The 24,892-nt window shown below is 49.0% G+C and overlaps 2 protein-coding genes across 2 annotated transcripts in view; one reads left to right on the top strand and one right to left on the bottom strand.

Moving 5' to 3' along the window:
- Positions 1-1,314: 1,314 nt before the first annotated feature.
- KDF1 (keratinocyte differentiation factor 1) lies at positions 1,315-16,156 on the bottom strand. The gene is made up of 5 exons (XM_044435144.1): positions 16,030-16,156; positions 11,904-11,970; positions 8,846-9,955; positions 5,125-5,205; positions 1,315-1,437 (listed from the first exon to the last, which is right to left on the bottom strand). The coding sequence occupies exons 3-5, from the start codon at positions 9,921-9,923 to the stop codon at positions 1,355-1,357; spliced, it is 1,242 nt and encodes a 413-aa protein (XP_044291079.1). The 5' UTR covers positions 9,924-9,955; positions 11,904-11,970; positions 16,030-16,156; the 3' UTR covers positions 1,315-1,354.
- Positions 16,157-24,457: 8,301 nt separating this feature from the next.
- The window catches only part of TRNP1 (TMF1 regulated nuclear protein 1), a 1,746-nt gene continuing 1,311 nt past the window's right edge, over positions 24,458-24,892 (top strand). Inside the window, exons 1-2 of the mRNA XM_044435280.1 lie at positions 24,458-24,467; positions 24,593-24,878. Of these exons, the coding sequence (XP_044291215.1) occupies positions 24,458-24,467; positions 24,593-24,878 (296 nt within the window). The remainder of the gene's footprint in view (positions 24,468-24,592; positions 24,879-24,892) is intronic.

Genomic DNA, 24,892 nt, shown 5'->3' with positions numbered 1-24,892 from the left:
GGTGGTTGAAGGCTAGAGGCTGGTGAAATTACCCACAGCACTTGCAGAATACTTACATCAAACTCTTCTGCTACTTAAGTAGAAGCAATATGGTTTTGAACCACAAAGCTGAGAGAGGTGTGTATTGTCAGGAGTATTATAAATTCAAAACCAGGTTCAAATAGGTTTTAGCCATACATGGATCCCAAGCAACAGACCTTGGCTGTATTATTTCCATGAACTGACGCAGGCTGCTAAAACTGCCAAACTACAATTCCCATTGTCCTTCAAGAGAAAATAAGATACTTAAAACAGGTTTCAAACTACTCTAAATTTGAAGTTAGCTGTATCCCTCTAGATAAAGTGCAAATTCCTACAACCCATCCCAAATTAGTTTCTCTCCATAATATTCAACACTTAATAGGGGCAATTCCAAATAACCTTGTAGAGATTAGAAATTACAACCAAAGTTCTAAGCTTGTTTCTTCTCTTACTTGTAAGACTTAAAACGCTTTGGCAACGCAGTGAGGAATAAGTTTAGGAAAAAAAGGAATCCATAGTTAAACTGAAGCCAAATCCCAGAGCTTACAGTTGCAGCCACAATTCACCCATTTTAGTTGCTTCTGGATTGCACCCCTTGATTTCAGACTCTGAGCAATGACTGATGGCACTTAACCAAAGCAATTGACCAGCAACCCACAGAAAATCATATTTTGGCCAGTTTGTTCACAGCTGACGTTAACTGTCTTGGGGTGGCTTAGTTGGAAACCACTGGAAAATGGCCTCGGATTACATGCTGCTTCCAGACAGACCTGTCATTGTTTGGTTGCTCTCCTCATGCCGCTCATCCAGATGAGTCGTTCTTGGGTCAAGCATAGCGTCCATAGAGGATGGAGCTGCAGAAACAAGCCTTTTAAACCTCCAAGCACTAAGCCGACCCATTACAGCTAAAATGGTGGCTCCTGCCAAGCAGTATCTCACAAGGCCTTTGGAATAATCGCACAGAAAGGCACACCCAAAAAGCCACAGTTGCCGCTACGTGATATCAGTAAACCTCTCAATCAGAAGAGATGAAAGTTCTGCAAAAGGCACAAGCTGTTCACCTGAAGGCAAGTTTACAGCAGCGTCAAACTTGAAAGTTTGCAAACTGGGCACATTCCCAGAAAGGCACAAACTAGCGGTGGCACCAGCAGGCCATCGCTTGTCATATTGCTGCAACACTATGAGTCCATCACTCACACGTGAGGCTCACTTAAAACGCAAGTTGAATTGTTTAGCGTTGAACAAAATAAAGTGACATCAAATGCATCATTTATGAAAGGAAAACTTGCTCCGTGTCCTTGTTGCCCACCACAGGTTCCTTAGGTCCGTTTTCTTAGCAATATACTTTAAGCAGAGGTGCGCCAGATGAGTCTGTTTCGGTGTCCTGGAGAGAAGAGCCCGTGCTTAGTGGAGATCCTTGGGGATGGGAGGAAAAAGATGTTATTTAAAAAAAAAACAGCTCATATTGGATTTTATGCACCAATACATGCTCAAAGGATAAGCTGGATACTATAACCAGGGCTGTTTTATAATCTGTACTGAAAAAAATCAAGTTCTGTGCAAATATTTAACAATTCTGGAAATGGAACTGTGCAAATTGGCTTTAAGTTCCCCCCAAAAGCTGACATAGGTAGGCTATTACCAGCCTGGTGTCCTCCAGATGTGAGTTGTATTCCAACACATGGGCCATAGAAATTGTAGTCTAACACATCTGGGAAGTAGCAGTACAGAAACATCATTATAGAGCATAAAGATGACAGGATTTGTTAAAATATCTGGCTACAGCAAAAGCCAGGGGCTGGACATCCCCCTGTCCAGCTACCAGCCTGAAAAGGCATTTGAAGTGGAACAAAATCAGTGACCTGCTTCACCAAAATGACATGAAACCATAAATAGCTCCTGCCACTAAACAGCATCCATTCATTATTCATTGGACTCCAAAATCAAGGATGTAACAGAATCCGCCTGTATTTATGTAAGCTTGTTTTCTTGGGTTTTTAATTTTCAAAATCTTGTTTCTGCTTGCCACAGAGAAAGAGCACGAAAGCTCAGTGGGTTACAGAAATCCTGATCTGTTGACCAAGTTCTCCTGGCATGTTTTTAAGGGTCCCTTTGTAACCACAAAAAGCTCCAGGCTACCTTTACAAATAAATAAAGGCCATATTCTGAACCAAGGCCTGTGCTCATACATTGTAGTTGTAGATAAGCTGAAGAATCACAGCCCTGTTTATAACTAGACCAAGATCCCACATAAAACCAAGGAATTGTACACGGTCATTCTTGCATCAGGCTTAGAGAATGCAGCTAGACTAAAAACTAGTTTTGGTGCGCTCAGACCTTGTCAGTCTCAAGGTTCCCTAAAGCTGCTGTAGGAGCTTCTAGCTTCTAGATGGTTAGGTCTACAAATCCCACCAGACCTTACTCTTACCTATGTCAGGCTGCCAAACTATTTTGTTGTGGGGAGTGGACCTCTCTGCACCCCAGCCACTGCTGGCCAGATGGTGTCAGTAGGCCTGGCCCACCCCAAGCTGTGCCTCCTCCCAGCACAGAGGAAGAAGCCCGCTGCCTTGATCTCTGATGGGAGACAGTGATGGGAAAGCCCTCCAAGGGCAGGGCTGGTAGCCTAGGCCTGGCCCCTGGAGAGTCACCAAGGGGCCGCATGGGCTGGACTAGGCTGCAGGTTCTGCACTCCTGATGAGAGAGGGCCTCTGCAGGTATCTCTGGCTTACAAATTGCCCACCTTAAAGCATAGCTCAGGCACATCAGTGATGGGCAGTCAACGCAACCCTAAAAACAAGAGACAGATATAGGAAAGGGGAGAGAGAGAGCACAAGGAGAGGCGTACGAGGCCCCGGCATCTTTTTAAAGCAGGGGTGGACAGAACTCTGGGCAACTTGAGGTCCCACTTCTGTAAGAGTAGAATTCTTTAATTCTAGTTAAATGCAGTTGAAATGAAAGCCATGGAACAGCCAGGAATGGACATTTGCCTGAAATAAGAAACGTAATTCTGGGATTGAAAACACATTTCTAGGCTCAAACCCTCCTCAGATGCAGTCTGCCCTTTAACTCTGTTTCTTATCCCTGACTCTGGCTTGTAGATCTTGGCATTCTAGTAATAACAAAGCAGATTCAGCCTGATGCCACCCCTGCTTTAGAGGCATCCTGTCAGCATGGTAGACCTCATGGTTTTAGTAAAAAAATAAAAGTAAATCCCACAGTCCTGAAGTTTGCTTACCCCGGAAAGGGGAAGAAAGATAGATACGGATCAATGGAAAAGGGAATAGGCATATGACCCACCCTACAATCCAAGGTAAGCAGCAGAGTCCTCTGAAAAGTCCGCAGCCGTGAGGGCTAGAACCTGTCTTTGAGCAAGAACTGAAACCTGAAATTGTTTACAACCTGGTAGCTTCCCTTTTCAAGATCAGAGCTTGCCCTCCATAGGGCAAGAACAACTGCCCCAATTTCTGAAGCCCCTTTCCCCACACAGGTACACTTCCCACCCTCAGGTTTTCTGTTTGTATGAAATACGGTTACTGAAGGAGAGAATTCAGCATCTGGAAAATCACAGCTGGCTTTCAAACAAATCCAGAGCAAGTTCCTAGCCCTTAAGGCTGTGTAAACCAGCTTGAAAATGCACAGGCAACATCTGGAAAAACCTCAAAAGCCAAGAGAGCAGTGAGCACCATTTCCAGTGGTCTGAGAGCAGAGCTTCCATACCTTGTACTGAACTTTGCCTCTCTCCATGGCTAGCGGAAAGAGAATAACATTACAAAAGACATGTTGCACATGTTAAACAGGTCGGTAGGCCCATAGTCAGAAATGTTTCTTGTGGGGGTGGGAGGGGAACATAAAGGCACTGTCAAGCCTAAATGGAAGAACATAATAAATGGGTTTCTAACATTCATTAGGTGTTTGCTTTAATGTGAAAAGGCAATTTATGATTACGCAGCCACTCAAAATGAGTCAAACCTGCAAAAATGGGAACTTGTATAAAACCAATTGCTTCAGTTCCCTTCCAGATCATGCCTCCTCTTTTAATTCACCATAAATAGCACTGAAAGAATGTCAATAAGAAAACCCACCTACCATGCTACCGAAGAGAGGGAGGTAGTGGGGAGGAAAACAGAAGTTACTACCAGTAGATTTCCAGCCTCAAAGCAAAATGCTGGCGTTAAACACTGAAGGCTTCACTGGCCTAAGAACAGATTACCTAAAGGACTGCTGGGATCCTGTCCATTCATTAGGGTCTGCTTCCGAGGTTCTGCTTGTGTGTGTGCTGGTAAGACAGGTAAGCGCGGCAGGTGAATGCCCCCACAGATGCGGAACTTCCTAATTGACTTGCACCTTGTCTGTTCAATACAGGTGTTTAAATGAACCATGAAAACCTCTTGGTTGCCTTTTAGCTGATGCTCTAAGGGTGCAGCCCTGTCCCTGCACTCCTGATGCCTGCAGACCTCTGAACTGAGAGGAGTTCATGCATCCTCTGCCTGCAGTGTGAGCTCAGCTAAGCTTCATGCCAGGCTTTCTTTTAAAAAAAATCTGTATGGCTGTTTTTGGCCATCTAGATAAAGCACCAGGGAAGGGAAGGAAGAAGACTGGCTTGGCTTTCAGAGTCCCAGCTCCAAGATCATAGGATCTCCAGACTGGAACTCCAGATAATCCTATGGCTTCCCAGACAACGTCAGGGAAGCAATAATTTGGCTAAAGCAGCAGTCTTGCATAGGATTATGTCTTGCCAATGTGCCGACGGATCTGATGCATTTGCATCACTTCTTTTGATGTTTGTCGCTTGGTGCAGGCGTAGCTCTGAAGAGCAAGTGGCTTCAACACAGACTCAGGTAAGTAAGCTGTCAGTCATTCCAGTGTTTTGGCAGTCATAAGCCAGAATATTACTTTTATTTTATTTAAAGTTTCTTATATACTGTATAGTCAAGACAGGAGCACTTTCACTTCTGATTTGTCGGCCCTGCCGGTGGGGAACGATGGGGAGCAGCTAGGAACAGTTCCCGGAAGTGTGAACGCCTCTGGAGGACCCCAGGTTGGGAAGGGCTGAGCTACCGAAAGGCCTGACACTGCAGCACGGATGCAGCCAAGATCACTTACCTGCAGGACCGTATGCTCCATGCCGCATGTTCCTGGCCTTCACGTCTGCTGTGGTTTCCACAGAGATCTGAACCGACAGATCTGGAAGGCAGATAACAAAAAGGCTGAAACCTGAGGGGAGGTGCAGCCACAGGACTCTCTCACACACACATACCTGAACACCCAGCCAAGTGGGTGAAGACGGAAAAGGCAAGTGCTCACACACCACACTTGTCGTGCAGGCACATATTTAATAAAAGGAGCGGAGAGTTGCAGCCCATCACGGCTTCCTGCTTTCCCTTCATGCCACATCTGGTTGCATAGCCAGCGGTGCGCTAGATGGGCGAGGAGCCAGTGGACTGGCCTGGGGGCAAACCCTTCCACCCCTGATTGTACACAGACCCTTATCTAAGCAAGGCCCGTATTTATTTCAGTTGATCAGCTACCCTCTCCCTCCCATCCATTCTCACAATCAGCCTACAACTCAAGTTGCCACTGTCCCCATTTTGCAGATGGAAGAGACGGGCCAAGAGATAGGCATGTGGATAGTGAACCTTGGACTCATCTGGAATGTTGGCTTTAGTTTCCCAGGTCTGCCTATTCCCCTCATGCTTGTGTTCGGTGGTCAAAGCAGAGTTCATCACATGCTCTTTTCAGCCTCAACACATTTATCACTAATTCCAAGAAAGAAGCCACTGTGTGGTGGAGCATGACCACACCGCACTCCTCTTTGCCTGCCTCCCATGTTTATTTGGTTTAAGCACACTGAACAAATGCAGAATCTTTCCCCAGCCTGTGTTAACTTGGGTGATCCGAGTGCCAGGAATCAAGCAGTTCTCCAGGGCAAGCTGGAGGCCAGTGAAAACTTGCCAGACCAACTACATGTTCACCAGGTAGGAGTGCTGGCTGCAAAGACCACCATGCCTTCAACCCTTTCAGATGTCTCCCACTGCAGACCAAAAGCTACCCCTGCCCCCTTAACGAGGCGGAATGGCAACAGGGATCCCACACGGAGAGGGCCACATCAGCGCTGACAAGCAAGGTTATTTCATTGTCTGTACCTGGGCGGCTATGGATGACAGCTAGGATGGCTCTAATCATCATGGCAATAGGTTACCTCTAGCATGGTGATCTGTTACCTCTGGTCTCACAGGCACTGTATCTTTTGAGGACCAGTTGCTGGAGAGCCTGAGGGTAATCCTATGCTCATGTCCAGCTGGTGGGGTTCCCATGATAGTGAGAACAGAAAGCTGGACTAGGTGGATTTTTGGCCTGATCCACCAGGGCTGTTACGTTCTCACCCACAGAATATCTGGCTGGAGCTCAGTTTGGGGAGCTAAAGAGTAAGATTAGAAAGAGGTTGGCCCAAGTTAAGCACTTCTTAGAAGGGCTCCTTTCCAGCAAAGCTGCCCCATGGACTGTCTCGCCTGCAGGTGTTTGCAATTCCAATGCTCCACAAAGCTTCTTGGACCTTAGTCCACTTGGGATCCACCTTTGATCACAAAGGTGCAACAGGGGAGCAAAGTACAGCCCATGCTACACCTCTGCCTTTCTCCTTTTCTCCCTGCAGGATGACCAGACAGACAACAGTGGGACTCCTACGGTTTTAAGAGCCGTGCCAAAGAGGGAATTTCAGCCATGGGGAGAGAAGCACAGCTGATGGTACAACTGTGGCACAGTCCAGAGGACCCTTTGGGTCTGATTGTCCTTTTATTTATGCTGTTTCGAAGAAAGATGTGGCTGCAAATCTGCTCTGCCACAGACATGCACACACATCGTATGATACCTGAAACATCCCCCCGAAGCCACCACTTGCTCAGCAGCACAAAGCTTCCGAGAGGCATCCTCCACATTCTACTCTCCTTCCCTAGGGCTGCTGCCTTTTTAAAAATGAACCATGGGAGAGCGTATATACTAGGGTGGCCACATGTCCTCTGTTAGACAAGTCCATCCTCTATTTGAAGGACTGCCAGAGGCTGGCTCTGTGTTGAAGGGCGCTGTAGTCCAAGTCCAGTTTAAAGAATGACCAAGAAGAAAGTCAGACCTTGAAGGTGCCTATTGACAGCAACAGGTATGTCAGTCTTCTCACTGCTTCTCTATTTAAATTATAGTAGTTCTTTCTAAATTGCATCTATCCCTATGCATTCACAAAGGCAAACTAGTCTCCTTTCTTTGCCAATTCACAAGTGACCTCCCTACTACACACACAGATGTCCTTCGTCACCTCTAGTTTCATCCCTGGGGAGGGCTGGAGCCACACCAGGTCCAAGCCAGCAGTATCCACTGCTGGCGTGTTTACAACTCTTATGGCAAGAGAACGGTACCAGGGCCCACTCCATAAGACCATTCACCTACGAGCTTTGGCTATAGCTTGCCTTTGGAAGAGATTCAGGATGCATACAAAGCTCCAAATGGCAGGGGAGACCACAGGCCAGACAGGTTACATCCGGAGGACTGCTGGTTCCCCACCCCTAGTTTTCGAAACAGAAACCAAACCACTTGTGAGCAAAGATTTCCTTTTTTGTTTTCTTTTAAAATACAGACAAGTGGACTTTGGAGCACATAAATATGCCAGGCGCTTGGCCTGGTGAGGAATCGAGTAGGCAGCCCACTCAGAGCAGGGTGTGGTGTGCGCACACTTGATCCAAGGGTTGTATGTGGAGAAGGGAACTGGGGTGAAGCAGTGCTGACCCTGTGGCTGAAGCTCCTGCAGCAATGCCTCTGTGGAGGGGCGTTTGCCTGCACCTCAGGCCAAGGCGATTAGAAGGGAGCTGAGGATACACTGGCAGCTTTCTGGTTGACAAGGACGTTGAATTCCTCTTTGTTGACAGTTGTAACTAATAACTCCCACCCTCCCATTAGCCTGCTGAGATTCCCCCCTAGGAACAAGGAATTGTAATGTTGGCTTGTATCTTATTGTTGTTCACTGCTTAGCGCACCCTGCTGGGTTCTTCAGCAGTCTATAAATTTAAAAATAAAAGAAGGAAGGAAGCTTGGAGACAGCCTTTTGTGTAACCGCATCTGATACCGAAAACAATGTCTTACGCTCAGAACATGTTCAGAGCACCCTGTCCCTTCATTCCAACTGTAGGTCTGTCCCCCACTATTTCCCACCTGAATCAGGTTGGTGGATCCCAGCATTTCAGTAAATCCCAGAGTAGATCCTCCAATGCCAAAGTTAGACCACCCATTTTAAAGTACCCAGGAAGTGGGGGCGGGGAGCCTGTGGTTTGCTCTTTCTGACTTAAACGTTAGCAGTGAATTGCAAACGTTAATTGCATGCTGTGTGAAGAACGTCCTTTTGTTCATACTGAGCCTGTCTCATGAGGCTAGAACTTGGGCAGTAAAATTCTTTCCCCCTCATTCCTAGTTCTGAGCCCCTACAGCAGGGGTGGACAACACATGGCTCCCTCCAGCCTTTTGGGGTTCCCATCACTGACATTTGGCAGCAGAAAGGCTGCAATTTTAATTTAAAGCATAGCCTATAGAGAGAGCACATCCTGTTTAGAAAAGAAAATATTGCTTTTGGCTGCTGCTGACAAGCTCATCAGCACGGTACCAATTTCAGCAATGGCAGATGGGCACAGCCAGGGGTAGGAAATGGTCCAAAGACCCACCGAAGTTGCCCACCCCTGCTCTGAGATGCCCCTGCCTTCCTCCATGCTTGGTCTGGGATTGTCTGGCCCCAGCTTTCCTCCTCCTGCCCTTCTGCACACTGCAGGAAGCAGAGGTCCACACATACCTTCCTCACTGGTGACCACGGACGCCAGCATGGTCTCATTGCCGCTATCAGGCAGATTCCCTTGGTTTGCATTCTCCTCCTGGCTTGGGAGGGCTGAGGAAGCAACAGGGCGTCGTTTCCTGCTTTTGCGTGTGCTGATGCGGATGATGCCCCGGACCAGCCTACACTCGGCATCTTGTTCATCCAAGTGATAGTCCTGAGTGATGCTGTTGATGAGGTCTGAGATCTTGTTGGTCTTCTCCAGGAAGACTGTGTCAGTGGTACACCTGGCCAGCTCATCGATCTGGTGGACGCTGAAGAGCTCGGTCAGTTTCTTGAAGATCAGAATGTCAATCTGATGGCTGGACATGGACATGGAGCTGTCCTGCTCATCGTTCTCAAAATCCAGCTCCTCGTAGAACGAATAGCGATCCTCAGAGCTTCGGTGGCTGTCGGAGAGAGTCTGCTTCTCTGTGCTATTCTGGGAGACCTTTTCCGGCAGAGTCTCCTTGTAGCATGACTCCGTCTCCGTGTGGGAGTTGGGGCTCCGGTTTGGAAAAACCGGGATCCCTTTCAGTTTCACATCTGGGTAGCTGAAGCTGCTGCCCACTGCGCTCTTTTTGGTTTGGCTCCCGTTCTTTTCGGTGGGGGAGCTGCTGGCCGGACTGTTTGGCAAATGCCCATTGCACTCTCTCTTCCCTTCCTCTGCCAATGTCTCGTTGTATGGATACGAGATGCTGGCCTGGCAGTCCCGGAAACAGCCTCCGCACGTCACGATACAGCAGAAGACGGCTTTGTAAGCGTTCCAGGCTTGGGACAGAGTGGGGCAGCTTGAGGGCTGAGGGGCTTCTGCCGTGTCAGAAATGAAGGTGACGGTTTCTCCTTCCCTCCCATTGGAGCCTTTGGAATCGACTTTGCAGGCTCTTCTGTCCCGGGTTGGCTTGCGGGTTCGCTTGAGTTCAGGCGTGGAGTCACTAAACACCTCCAGGTTGATGTCGTTTACCTTGGGGGAGCTGATCCTCGGGGGGACAGCAGCATCTTGGGCAGGCTGGTGATAGTTAATTTGGTTTTGGCGATGACTTTGTCTCATTCCAAGCATGACTTGCCACCCTTCAAGCTCCTGAGTTTGGGCTGGGGAAAGAAGACAGCAACACACACACACGTTGTCTCTCCTCAACAGACCCAGATAATCCGAGCAGGTGCACTGCAAGGAGAGACCATCATCAAGTCTCTGCTTTTCCAAGCCAAGCCTTTTCTCCAGTCAAGGCCCTTTAGATTCTGTGTTACTTGTGCCGTTGACCAAGAGCCACAGGAATCAAGGAAAGTGGAGAGAAATGCATGTGGATCTGAGGGCAGCAGGGATGCCGTCCGACTTGCAAAAGGCTGGGAGTAGTTAATGCCAGATCCAGAATCCTAGCACATCTCTGACCTACACGAAACCCTGTCCCTCTTTATGCGACCCTCATATAGCTCCAAAGGCAGGCGCCTTTCCTTTACCCACTTAATTGCCGATAGTGGTCCAGTGGTAAATTTTGAAGTGCAGGCATTTATCACGACAGCCCTTCCAGCCCCACCTCCAAAAATGCAGGCCACTGTGTGGAGCCAAACCAACAGAGCACTTCTGGCAGGTCTCAGGTAAAGTAAATGGCTGTTCATTGCTCATTCCAGACCAAGCCACCCCCAAATACTTGCATTACAACAGAGAACAACCAGGTGCAGACAACACAATAACCCACACTCACAGGTTGAAGGTGGACTGTTGTCGAAATGAGGGTTATTATGTTGTCTGAACTTGGATGCACTAACAGACCATGACTTGTTAACCATGAACAACATAAAGAGAAGCCATGACTTGTTTGTGGGTTGTGAACTGTGGCTTGTTCGCCATGGTTAGTGATCTGGTTAAGGCTACATAACATCCCAAGTTTTAACAATAACTACAACCCAAAGTTCAGTGGCAACCTACATACAACCCATGGGTATGGTTATTGTGCTGTATGAACCCTACCACGGGCAGGTTCACACCACACTCATAAGCCACGGTGGGCTTCACATTTGCCCGGGACCCCTGCAGTGCCTAATGAAGGGCCATGCACGGCGGGGCATCGAGGTCACCTCCTCCCCATCCACCCCAGTCCTCCTGCCATCGCCCCAGTGGGCACCACAGAGAGGGAAGGACAACTGGGCTGCTAAGTGTGTGCAGGTGAAGGTAAGTGCGCACAGTGTGTCTCCTTCCTCTCCCAGAGTTCTAACTGAAGTCAGCGGCAGGGAAGGTGAGGAAGAGGAAGGTGCTCCTGCTCCCTGCTTGCTCCCTGCCACCAACTTCCTCCCATGGAGCCCAAGCACGTGCCCATCTTCACCCACTGTTCGTCCAGAGCAGCAAACCTTCCCGCCACCCTTCCCGCGTGTCCCTTGCAGGGTTTGCGGTTTCAAATGAAACAGGTCTGCTGGCACTTGAGAGCCTTGAAGCTCACAGAAGCCAGAGTGCGCAGAATCAGACGCTCGCAGGCTTTTCCTAAGGGCTGCATGGATGATCTGGAAGCACAGAAAGGCACAGCCGGTGCAGAGCCCAGCTTCTTGGGAAATGCAGCTGCCTTCTTTCCAGCCAATTTTTTATTTGTGGAAGTGTCTAGCTCTAACAGGAGGGAGAAGAGGGTGGTTGCCAAATTGGTTTTTCCACTATAGTTCCCAAATTTTATGAAAGGCTTTTGGAAGGGGTATATGCAGTTGCGGTGGGGGGGGGGCTTAGGGTGCTGATCTGCAAGGGTAATTCTCACCAAGGGCTTGGAAGGGGAAGGAATAAGGCCTGCAGTGGTCAAGGGTGGAGGAGGGGCTTTGATAGCCTGCAGAGGCCCTTCCTCATTCCTGGCAAAACCAGAATAAAGTTACGCAAAGCAGCAAACACAGCAGAATTACACAAGGTAAGAGAAATCATGCAAGCGGCTCCTGCAGGGCAAGGAATTCAGCCTTCCTCCAGGGCAGGAAGAGGATTGCCAGGGGAAGAATTTCAGGGGTCTTGAGCACAGAAGAGATAATAGCTCCTATCTCTCTGCTTCCCACTTCAGCTTCTTTCATTTACCTCTTGTGCTGCCTCCTCTGTGCTTAACTGAGACACTAAGCGGCTGCTTCGTCCATTTCAGAAGACCCTGTCCACAGAGACAAAACAGTGATCTTTAAAACATGCAGAACTGAACCACAGTTGATTCCAAAGACGGGCTTTCAGCATGCATAAGTTCTGTATGGGTTGCACTATCTGTGTACCTGACACCGTGTCCTGGTTCCTGACTAGAGCTTAAAATCTAAAACAGAGAAGGGAAGACAACAGTTGAGAAGAAAGAGGAGAGAAGGCAGTCTTCTGTGGAAGGGCTATCTGGTCTAAGTCTGGTTTAAAGATAAAGGACAATAAGAGAAAGCAGATGCTTTCAAGTTGCCATTCTTTTGTTACTGTTATCAGCCTGCAGTGGCTACAGAGGTTACCTCCCCCCTCAACAAGTTCTATTGTATTTCTATGGAAATGATAGTCAGTGTCTGATTGCCCAACTCCTATGCACATACACTGGCATGCACATTTTATGCAAATCTGTGCCTTTTTTCCTAATGAAGGATAAGCCAAATTCCAAACATGAAAAAGTAAGTCTAGCATAGTGGTTAGAGCGCTGGATTGGAACTGGAGAGATCTGGATTCTAACACCCACTTGGCCATGAATCTCCCTGGGTGACTTTGGGCCAGTCACTCACTCTCAGGCTAACTCACCTCGCAGGGTTGTTGTCATGGGGATAAAGGTGAGAGGAGGAGGAAGTCAAAAAACAAACAGAGCCCACTGCATATACACAGAGCCAAGACTAGTCAAATTGTGTTGCTTCTGAAGCAGAAAATACCACAAGTCCTTTCCCTTTTCTGGTAATAATGATACAATGGTAAATTAAATAACCAGCAAATATGTTCAGACCTGCAGGTCCCGGTTATCGATCTGGCTGCTGCATTCTGCTTCTGGACTATACAGCGTGTTGCAATAATCCAGTTTAGAGATTACATCAGTGTGAACTACTGAATCTAGTCTGTCCCTGTCCATAGCTGGGCCACCAGCCAAAGGTGGCAGAAGGTACTCCAAGCCACCAATGCCACCCAAGCCTCTGCATCCTTACACAGATCCCAATGGGAATGACTCCTGAGCCAGCCTACATGGGATTGCTTTCTACCTCCTCTCCACAAAGGTGCAGCCCTTTCCCCAGCCCCACAGGAAAGCAAAATGCCCCAGACTCAGAAGGAAGGAAGATGCTTTCCACAGCTTGACTGCAGGCTCAGCTACTTGGATCCCCACCTGGTGTTTCAACCTCTTCCTCTGCCATCAGAACAGCCACTTAGGAAGCTGTTTCCATTGGAGCAACAGAAGTGTTGCAAAGGGAGAGATAAAGAGCAAGGCCAGGGGCTGAGAGGAAGGGAAAACGGTGAGTGAAAGCATGGCTAAGGGCTAGGATGGGGGAGGAAGGGCAAGACAAAGGAGCAAAGAGGAGGGAAACAAGGAGAAAAGGGACTGGGGAGAGAAAGAATGTGGCTAGAGGATGGAGGTGGAGGCAGAAGACTGGGCCGGGTATGCAAGCAACTCTTCTCTTTCTGCTGCCAAAACTGGCCAGAGGAGGTTCAGGAGCAGAAAGAAGACCCTGGCATCCTAATGTTTTCCAATTATTTTGGAAAATATTTTATTCTGAAAGGAGTGGTGTGTAGAGTGCTTTGCAGGCACCATATTTCGTCAGGATTACTGACACACCTTCAAGCTTATTTTCTTTGCCTTAAGGGGTAAGCCCTAGGCAAGCTGAGACACTCAATATGCTCAGGTGTGCACGGCGTATTTGGTTCGTCACCTGTGTGGTGCTGTTGTGGCAAACACACAGCACCAATACCTGCTATACCCACCCCCAGGCCCCACCCCCAGAGGCCCCACTCTGGACAGCACTGCTAACATGGCTGAGCTAAGGCTGAGCAGCAAGAAGCACAACCCGCTCCGTGATGGCCTCTTCTCTGTGACGTTCAGCTCAACAACTGTGAAGCCCTACCCATGTTAACTCAGAGACAAGTTTCACTGTGTTTAATGGGGCTTTTCCTCCAGGAAACTTGTCTAAAATTATCGCTGGCGTTTGTACAGAAGTCCAGTTGATTGGCTAACACTGCTTCCTGTAGTTTGCTTTCTGTTGTGGTTATATGCATTTTAATGCTTTCTTTTTAAACACTTGGCCGTGCGTTAATATCCCAGTTCTCTTGTTCCATGTAAGTGGAAGTCCCAGGGCCAGCCCAAGAGATTTTGCTGCCTCGGGCCAAGACCAAGTCCCCACCCTCTCGCACCAGCTGACTAGACTGGCATTTGAATCTCAGTTCACCCCTGGAAGGAGAACAGCTCTCTCCAGAACTCCTGAGGCCAGCTTAGAGCACCCAAGGCAGGTGGGTGAGCACGTGCAGCTCTGCCCCCCAACAGAGCAAAAAGGCCTGGGGGCTGCCGCTGCCCCCTCGCCCACATCCCAACCCTCATCACCAGAGGAGGCTGCCTTCTGCTTCTCCTCAATGAGGTTGGCTTGTGCCATCGCCTGTTCATTGCCTGCTCAGCTGCACCGTGCAGCTGGTGTCAGCCAGTTGTTTTGGACTGCAACCCCCATCTGCCACAGCCGGCATGGCCAATGGTCGGCGATCATCAATACTGAGAGTTGTAGTCCGAGACACCTGAAGGACACTGGGTTAGGGAAGACCAATCGAGCTGACTCCATGCATGATTCCTGCATGTGAAGAAACAGAACTTTTCGAGGGTTGTGGACAGGGAAACCGCCGCCACCCCCATTTCTGGCAACTATTAGACAAAAACACAGGAAAATCCAGACGAACACGAATGCCTGATGCAAATCAGAGGCTTTGCAAAGTGCAGCTGAAGAAAGGTGGCTCAAGGCAGGGTGGCCTTGACAGACAGAATACTTAGGGTTTATGGCTAGTACTCTGCTGTCCTGCATAATTGGGTGACTCAGATCAGGGAACGAGGCATGCAAGTATGTGTTGGACAAACAAGATCTCGCCAATCAATCCGTCTTGGAAAGATTAGATCCAACTGTGCTATTTGTTCTTAAAAACAAATCTTTCGAGTGCACTGGTCCACATCACATTAACTCCAGTTACTGCTCAGTGGCGTATGATTACAAGGAACACACATCTGCTTCTGCACTAAATGGAGGGAGAGACCTCCCCCAACACCTTATCCTAGCCAAATTCTTTGTCAACAAAATAATTAAGATGGGGCTGGTGAAATGCACATGACTGTTCTGTCAGTGTCTTGCATGGCCAGTGTAAGTTAAGAAGGTGAATTATCCATTAGCATCCCTTTTTCCTGCACCCAACCCGCCAATTCTCATACAATCAAGGTTTTCCAAAGTTTTGCTAACTTTCTCTCAGAACTAGGAGCACATATGCTATGTCAATGCAATGGCAGCATTAAGTAGGTTATCTGCATCTCAGGAAAACTTCAGAGAACTGGAATAAACTTATTTTTGTGGGGCGGGGGGTACACTTGCAATTCAAGGAAAGTGGTATGCTTGCTCCAACAGAGTGAGAGAATGCAAATAAATTAAGGGGAGCTGTTAATCTGGATTGGGTAGATTGAGTAATAGGTTATGGTGCTATTCCGGGACAGGTTGTAGATGTACCAGGAACTGCAGTTTAGATGGTCCTGCATCAGGCTACCTGAACTTCTAAACTGAAGATGCCAATTAAGCTCTATAGCGAAGATGCAATCTTGGACATTCTTGGTCAGGAGTAAGTCAGTGAAATCAACGATCTTCCCAGTATATAGAGGAGGTAGAGTAATAGGCAGGTAAATACTGACACTGAGAAGGGGACTGCAGAGGGCATCGGCTTTCATAATAAAAGGCCACAGAGAATCCTCTACAGCAGCCTCGCGAGGCATTTGGACCACAACTCCCAGAATTCCCATCCAGCAGGGCCATTGCCTGGGAATTCTGGGTTTGCAGTCCAAACGTGTCTGGAAGGCACAAGGTTGGGGAAAGCCGCTCTACATTGCAACGCACAATCCTGAATGTGTTTACGGGAGAGAAAGCCTGCCACGAATTCAGCAGGGCCTCTGCTTACCAGGGGAGGCGAAAAAGGCACTTCCTATTTGAATAAGAGAAAACACGAAACAGATTCCACACACCCCCCCGCCCCCGATTACCTGTAACTCAGTTTGGGGGACCCGCAGGCAAGCAGCACACCTTCACCAGCCAAGCGCCCCCAAATCGGAGCGGCTTCAGCTTTTTGCTTTTACACGCTCCTGCCACGGACGAGGACGCTTCCCAGGTGGGCTGGGGGTGGCAGGAAAAGCGGCGGCGGCGGCCACGGGATCCACCCAAAGGCCCAGGAGGGGGAGCAGCACGGGCGGAAGTAAAGGGGCGAGGAGGCATCGAGGGGGTGGTGCCACCCTCAGTACCTGGGCAGGGCTTCGTCCTTCCAGAAGGAGGTCGGGGAAGCCCAGTGCCCCGAGCACTCGCCCTCCTGCAGCCCCGCGGGGATCCCTTCTTCCCGTCCGCGGGTATTTCCCCCTAGGCCCGCTTTGGCGTTACCTGCCCAGCCAGGTAAACGGCGTCCGAGGCCCCTCCCTCACCTGAGCCCAGGTGAAAACACGTGACGCTACGGGCTGCCTGACAGGACACGCTTCTCCGGAAGGCAAAAGCACTCCCTCGGGAGGCTGCGGCAACGCCCCGCTCTGTCGGAGAAGTTGGCTTCGCGCGGGTTATGAGCCCTCCTTCCTTGCAGAATTGGACAGATCAGACGAAATTAGGATGGTGAATAATGGACTCAGGTCTCAGAAAGCCAGGTTCTGGCTAGATATGTCCTGATCGCTGTATGATAGTGGAACCAGTGAGCGAGCGAGGATGCGGGTTCTCCCACACTAGAGGAATTCAGGATGTAACTGGACAGCCATCTGAGAGGTCCTGCGCTGAGAAGGGGCTTGCTGGCCCCTTCCAACTCTCCCATTCTGTTTCTCGACTTCTATTTCACCTTCTCTTCAAGGTAGAAGAAATGTAGTTGGAGGTCTGACTCCACTAGATGGCAGACTGGAACTGGGTGTGCACTTCAATTAATACGGGTGTTAATTGGTTTATCAGTGCTAGAATGTTTGTGCTGTTATCAACACCGCCTTCTAAATTGTTATAGCATTATTTACATACATATACGTTTTAACATAATTAACACAGTCGTTGCTCTTTTTCCACTCTGCATTCCCCCGAGCATCTATGCCTGTCACAGCAGGATAATGCACCGACTGGAAAAGGTGTGAGGGGTTGTGTGTGACCGTGGTGTGTGAATGCATGACTGTGAGAGTGTGTGTAGGAAGGGGCACGTTCTAGAGTGGCCTCACCCACTTTGGGGGGATGTTCCCCCCAGACGAGTACGAGTCCTGAGCTGAAAATGATCCTCACCCTCACCCTAAATGACCCTAACCCTAACCCTTATACTCATGATTCTGACTGGCCACCATGAGCAGATCTCCTATCCTTGATGAAGGCATCCAGTCCGCTCCGAAAGCCATCCGAGTCGGTGGCCACCACCATTTCTTGTGGCTGAGAGTTCTATAAATGAATGATTGATTCTTTAGATTTATATCCTGCCCTTTTCTTTTTCGAAAGAACGAAATGTGGCTTACATTGCTCTCCTCCTCCTGCTCTCATTCTGGTCCCCACAACAACAACCCTGTGAGGTAGGTTGGGCTGAGAGGCAGTGACCTGCCCAAAGTCACCCAAGGGGCTGCATGGCTGAGTGAGGACTGGAATTTGGATCGCTTGCATCCCAGATCCACGCTCTTAACCACTGCACCAAACTGGTTGTCTGAAGAAGTGCTTCCTTGGAACAGTCCAGAATCATTTTCACCAGATGAACTGGAGTTCTAGGAAGACAGAGAGAAGAAACATCTATCCTGATCCACTCCTTTCCCACCATGCCTAATTTTGTAATGGCATAGATTTTGACAAAGGCAGCCCAAATATCCATTCAGTAATTATGCCTTAAGACCACCCATTCAAAAATCAAAAGCAAGTCTGCAACTGATTGTGTTATGGCAGACAGTCATTTATTCTTCCAATGTTGTCGCCCTTGTCTTTTAGCTGTCAAAAGCTGCCCTATGGGGCAATTAGAGCGGAATACAAGTTTAAGAAAGAAAGGGCAATGGAGCATTTGTTTACTTGGACCAAGAGGTGGGCATATTGTTATGAAGAACACAGGTATCCATAAACATGGAAGAACTTTCCATCACAAAATGGCTCGGCATTATCACCTCCTCCCAAAAAAGAAGCCGTCATTGGACGCTGCCAAAACACAGGCATAAAAGAAGCATTAGCTGCATTGCACCTCCGACACTTAGCCGATTCATTAAACTATTCTTGCAAAGTTGTGATGTTCAATCCACTTGAAACATAATGTTTTGTGACAACTTAAAAGGGAAAAAGATTCTATTTATCGTTCTCTCCCATTTGTTGGGGTAGGTATATGAACGAATAGGCATATACTCTCAGAATCCTTGACTCTGGAGGGCTTCTCCTCTTCCAGAATAACACCCTGCAGTTGCTGGTTCCAGGCCGTACGCTCTGACAAGAGGCAGCTGTGCCGGCATTTGCTGCCAGAGTGATGCTCTGCATCTGTGCGTGAGAGAGGGAGGGTGGGGGGGAGAGAAGGCAGAGGATGTGCCATTAGTCAGCAGCCAGAGCCGTGCAGCCAAGAGTGCATTAAGGCAGCAGTTGCTGACGTCAAGGATGCTTATCGGGGGCTGAGAGCCCAGAGGGATGACGTTCTTGCAAGAGGCCTGCGAGCATCTTTGGCACGGAGCGATCGGGCTGCTCATTCAGGCATCCATTCTGCTCACTGTGCCTGATGGGAGCACAGTCCTAGCCTGCTCTGATACATTCTTGATTTAATTTTTTGAAATGGCCTTGCAGGAAGATAGCCGGAGGTCTTGGTGTTCGTGGATGGCCTTGTGTCTCCTTCCCATTAATGTGCGACAGAATCCACTGGCGCAAGAGAACATCTCCGTGGCTTGTGCCCCAGAGGCCACACCTGTCTGCTGACCTTGAAGGCCCCTTGCGAACTGCCTAGAGAGCCATTTGGCTAAGGGTGCAGCATATAAGGGTAATTAACAAATAATAAATAAACAAGCTCAGTGGGACTTGCTTTTCCCTCACACAAAATGCTCATCCATGATGTGGGGAATCACACGCAGCCAGCTGACACATACAATTATTTAGCATTTCCACAGAATGCCTCGAGAGAATGCAATGGGCCGCCCTCTGCAGCAGGCAGGGAGAGAGAACCTCTTTCAGCCCGTGGGCCAAATCCTATTTCAGAGAATGGGTCCGGGGGCCTCATCCCAAGGGTGGGTGGGGCTGAAGGCAAAAGGGTTGGGACCAAAAGTGGAAGCACGTTTTAGCAGACAGCTTTTCCTACGTACGAGGCCATTTCAACCTTTTACAATGGAGGAAAACACCTGCAAACTTAGGAAACCACCAGAGGATCAGTGGTCTAGGGGAAAGGGATTCTGGCTAGGGAAGGAGGCATGGCTGCCTAGGATACCCTGTATGGACATCTGCAGGGCACCAGGTTGCGGTGGCTGCTGTAGCTAATGGAAATTCTCTCTCTCTCTTCCCCTCTAATCCTCAGAGGTAATTGGCCAGTATCACCATGGGAAACAGGAATTCAGTTTGCAATAAAACATCAGATCCACCCATCTAAGTCCCCTGAGTTGAAGCTTTGCATTAAAAGGCACCAGGTGGACAAAGTTTTATTTTTGTCAACCTATTGAAAAAAAATAGACATATACTGGCAGCCAAGTTACTAATGGAAAACTGGAGGAACACCATCTGTCAATGATGCACAGCCCTGAAACAAGTGTTCTTTGGATTTTCTGAAAACTTCTTCCTGCCTCTCGGCCACCGGTTGTTCATGCTCACACACCCCACTAGCGTGAGCATTTCTAGTTACTTTTCAATAGAATGCAATTATTTTAATCAGGGATGGCACAGACTGTTGTGAGGCCAGCCCAACCCAGTTGGCTGCCTGCCTGAAGATGCCTCCCCATTCCCTCCTGCCGTGTATAGTGGTGCTATGCCTCTGCGCATCAGTAGCTGGGAACAGAAGCAGGAGGGCTTTGCTGCGCACAGGCCCTGCTTATGGGCTTCCCCTGGGCATATGCTAGCCTGAACAGGCCTTTGCACCGATTCAGCAGAGCTTATGACCGTGCCAAGGAGGTAGCCACACCTGGGCACAGATCACGTGTGAGGGCATCTTGCTCCAGGTTTTCCTACCTGTTCTTACTTCAGATCCCTGCAGGTGTGAACGAGCAAGGCAGACGGGTTTCTGAGGGTGCTGAAAATAGACATTCTTTTGAGAGTAAGTTGAAGCAACTCTTCTCGGGTGGCACCTCTCAAAATAAAGAACCAGGTTACAGCTGTTGCACAGGCCTGTTTGTCTTCTGGCATTGTACCCCCTCTTTGCAAAATAACCCAGTATAAATGATGTTCCCTTTTGGCTTCTTTATGCAGCGTATGCCATTTGTGTTAATGGCTGAATTTTAAAAATGAGGTTTGATGAGGTTTCTTCTTTGAGAGGTGTCTCTTTATGCAGCGTATGCCATTTTCGTTAGTGGCTGCACTTTAAAACATCTCATTCTCCTGAGGCTACATGGATCCTCAAAGCAATGCCTCTCATTAGTGTTGTGATCACATCGCAGTGAGAAACCATTGCCTAGGAGCCTCCTTTGATCGCTGCTGCTTCCCACTCGGGACATCTGTGTTGGTAAAACTGATTCCACCGTGGCTCGTTATGCAAACACCGTATTGCACAAGAGACTGCGACCAGGGTCCTCAAGGCCATGGCGTGCGGGCACATGTTTTGTTCTCTCAATACCATCATCTCGAGCTAACTGGAGATATTGTCCTTTTAAAGCTCCCAGGCCTACAGAGATGGCCTTCCCGGTGCCTTTGTGATTCTTTCCAAGGAAATTCCCACAATGCACTTCAGCGCAGTGGGACATGGCAGCCAGTAGAACAGAGAACCCCCAACACCCTCAGCACGCAGAGGAGACCTGAGCACAAGTCCCCTTTCATCCCTGACAAGGACTGAGCGACTCTGGGCCAGCCTACCCTGCAGGGGTGTTGCAAGGATCAAATGTGTGCTACAGACCCTCTCCAATTTCCGCAAGCTACAGTCCTTGATTAGGAGACACAAGAATAGTGAGAACCTGCCTTTCAAGCCAGCAAATAATTGCTGCACAGTGCATACTTTCCCGTGTCTGTTTTGCAGTATCTTTTTGTGTGCATGTAATATGACTGACTTCTGCTTTCAAACATCGAGGGCTCTGTCATTCTTTCTGCAAGGCTTACAATTGCACGAATCACAGTTGTAAATCTCTTCCGTGTCGACCCAGCTTCTGCTACCTTTCCTGAGCACTGTTCTCCCTTTGCAAGGTTTCAGGGTATTGGCTAAGGCTGACAACACTTAAATAATTTAGTGGCAAGGCCAAGCCAAAATCCAGAAATGCAAATGCACGGAGCGGAATTTTTCTGTTGGAGGGGCGGGCGGGTGGGATACCATATACATCATCAACAGTAATTGAGAGGCTTTTGTTTTGTTTTGCTTTGTTTTTTGCATTGCTAGAATTATGTGTGTGTGTGTTCCTCTCCTTTTGAACATGGAGATTTGTTGGCTTAATGTGCAGTTTGATGTGCAGTGAAAACACTGCAGCATCACCAACCTTAGCTGAGCTATACTTATAAAAGGCACAGCAATATGTGATGCGTTTTCTTCCCAAGGGAGCCATGCGCATCTATTAAAACAACCATCACAAGGGATGTAAGTCCCAGTTGATCAAGCCTATGAATTTAGTAGCTTTCATTAACTAACCAACAATCCATAGAAAAACAAGATGGCCATACTGGTCCAGGGGCAGGCGGACAGAATCCAAAATCCACAGTTGGAAATGCATGCTGAATTCTAACCAACAGTGCAATCTTATTCATACTCACTCAGAAGTAAGCCCTAACCTAAAGTAAATGTATCTTGGCATGCAAAGTAAATCTGCATGTATTTACATAGGAATGAAAAAAGGAATTTGTTTTTTTACAAAAAAACATGTAAGTTTATGTCTCAGCAGTGTTTGTTTTAAAGGCATGTTCTCCCATGTGGAAGAAGGAGGGAGTGCATCTTGATTCTCTAGACTTAAAAATGTTTATGTTACTAAGCTTTGCAAAATAGTTTTTGAGCTTTACATTCACACAGAACTCTTTGTCTGGCCAGATGTTTAAAAACAACGGGAAGGCAATGTTTCTGAGAAAGGACATGCTGCATAGCCCTGCCTCTTCATTTTCTCTTTTTTTGCATATTGCAGCCTGCAGGGAACTCTTCTCATCCTTTCAATCTGTGGTACCTGCTACCGTGAAGCTTCAGAAGGAGACAAGTTGTAAATGGAAAAGAAGCCCGCTCGCAAGTTCAGTGATGCCTCACCACTCCCAAATCCAGCCTGCAGTCCATGGCATTCAGTTTGTTCCACTCTGAACTGGCAGCAGCAAAGAACATGATATTTTATGTAAGAAAGAAAGGGAAAAAGCAAAATGCGCCCCCAACGGGTTGGCTGCTGCTAAGCTGGGTACAGTGAGCTGCAGGAATGACATTTGGCTGCCACATAACACTCGGTCTTGCTCTGAGGGGTCTGTGATTTCCTGCCAACCCGTCCCACTGTAAGCCTTATTAATAAAGCCTTATGTAATAATGCTATTGGCAGACACATTGCAGTATCAGGTGGAGCATCTAGTGGAAGGATGCTGTATGTCAAAGAATGCACTGGGGACTTACAGTCTCGTTTCTCTTCCTGCAGCAAAGCAACGTGATTAGATAACGTGAAGAACAGAATCACCAGCAACAAACAAGAAAAACACAAGAAACCAGAGCATGTAATTGCTGCTAAGGATGAAACCAACTGACTAAGCGAGACTGGATTTGGCTTTCCTGCAGTAGGAAAGGACCCCTAAAGCAACCCCCCATTAAAGCCATCTAGCCCAGCCTGTTCACAAGGCTTGGGGCCCTCCCCAAGTAGCACATGAATGCAAAAGCATCGCTCCAGCCATGTTCCCCAGCAAGTGGTACACACAGAGGTAACACTGCCATCTGAACTAGTAGCTATTGATATCCTTGTCCTTTCCGTACCCACCACCATCCCAGTAGTGTGCAAGCATCCAACCGCTTCTGTTCCCATCACAAACTCAGTCCATTCCAAACATTACAGCCTTTCCTAGTGCTTGTAAAAATAACTCAAACCAACATGTCTTGTAAGAGCATAAATGCAACAAACTAAAGGAAGTTGCCACCTTGTGCTGAATGATGCTTGGTTCACACTACTGTTTGGGGACTTTGGGGTTATGTAGGGGATTGCAGGGCAGGATTCTTAGCCTCACTGCTCACCCTGACAGACGCAGGTGAATGGCTGCTCTTCACCTGGATAGGCAACCATGCAAAGAAATGCCTTTCTCTTTCGGGTAACCACTGATCCCCCTGATGCCTTTCTCACCTGGCCCCTTCCCCAGGGCTGGTATCCCCTGCTCCACCAATCGCTATAGAAGCCTCTTCTCTATGAAGTTGCCAAGGTTCCATCCTCTCCTCTGCCGCCACCTCTCACAGATGCTGTGGCAGAGACAGATGGAGCTCCAGTCCTCTGATGAAGCTGACTCAAGCCTGCAATCACCGTCTTTTTCAGGGGGTGTTGCACCGAGCGACACTTGAAATACATAATAAATTGCTGCCATCTTTCATTGCCAGTAATAATTCTTCTGAAATGCTGCTGTACTAGATGGAAATGTATGTGCATTTAGAGTGCAATCCCACCCAGATTTATTCCGAGGTAAGTGGATATGGGATTGCAGTCTTAACTGTTTAATCCAGGACTGTTTATATGTTCAATGGGAACTGCAATCTGGTGATTACTCAGAAGTTGGTGCCGCTGTGTCCGGCGGCAATTACTTCTGGAAACTGTATTTAGGCTTGCCTTCTAAAATTTTCTTTCAGCAGTCCTGGGGCTAGCAGTATGGAAACCTGGGCTATTTGCCTTGACTAGAATCTATAAATCAGTGTGCCTGGCTGTGAAAGACAAGATGTACATCTGGGGAGAAGGGCGTACTGTTGAAAACCCCAAACCTGTGCATAAGCTCAGTCCATCTCAGTAACGTCACCTGTCTGCAACTCTGCCAGCCCTGCTCTCTCCTGAATCGCTCCCTCTTGAGTCTCAAGGTGTGCTCACCGGCTAGCACCTCCTTGGGCAAAGTGCGAGATTAGCACCCACCCGCGAGTAACGCTCCAGCAGCTTTGTGTGAGTTTGCGGAAAGGCATCCAAAGAGCAGAGCGGCCGCGCGCGTGGCCAGAATCGCTTAAGGCAGCCAAGTTGTTGGGTGAGGTTGCTCGAAAGAGAAAAGGGGTGGCCCGCGGGGCTAAGGGCTACGGGAGTCCAGCCCGCCTGCCCGTTCCTCTCCCCGGAGGCGGACGCGCGCAAAGGTGGTGCAGTGGCTGGACAAGAGGAAGGACCGCGGCCAGGAGAAGGGTGGGTTGGAGGAGGCGATGAGCATCCGATGGAGCTGGGTGGGTACCGGGCGGGGATTAGCTGCGTGAGTGATGCTCTCGCAGCTCCTGTGACTGGCTCCGGGCAGCATCTCTCCGCTCCCTCCTGCCAGCCCGCCTCCTCTCTCCGCCCGTCCCGTTATAAGAGCGCTCGGAGCCGTTCCCCACTGTCAGAGAACAGCAGCTCCGGCAGTGCCTCGCTCTCGCGGCGATCTGGGGGCGCCAGCGAAGCCGGCAGAGTCCCCGGCGGTATCCCAGCGCTGATCCCGGAGCGCCTCCGACGAAGGACCGGGGCCGGAGGGGCCCCCAGCCCAGCCCAGCGGCCCCACGCGAGCGCAGCGACGCGCCCGTCCGAGCCCCCCGCGCGCGCGCCTGGATGCCCGGCGGCGCCGCCGCGCCCCCTGCCGGCGACGGCATGACACCGCGGCGCAGGCCAGACGCCCGCG

The sequence above is a fragment of the Varanus komodoensis genome, unplaced genomic scaffold (genome assembly GCF_004798865.1).
Source record: "Varanus komodoensis strain SLA01 unplaced genomic scaffold, ASM479886v1 scaffold29_1, whole genome shotgun sequence".
Lineage (NCBI taxonomy): Eukaryota > Metazoa > Chordata > Lepidosauria > Squamata > Varanidae > Varanus > Varanus komodoensis.
This window is presented reverse-complemented; position numbering and strand designations above follow the sequence as displayed.

Coding starts and splice junctions, on each gene's coding strand:
- KDF1 (XM_044435144.1), bottom strand. CDS start 9,923: ATGCTTGGAATGAGACAAAGTCATCGCCAAAACCAAATTAACTATCAC. Junction 5,206..8,845: donor CGTGGTCACCAGTGAGGAAG/GTATGTGTGGAC, acceptor TCTGCCTTCCAG/ATCTGTCGGTTCAGATCTCT. Junction 1,438..5,124: donor TGGAGCATACGGTCCTGCAG/GTAAGTGATCTT, acceptor CCCATCCCCAAG/GATCTCCACTAAGCACGGGC.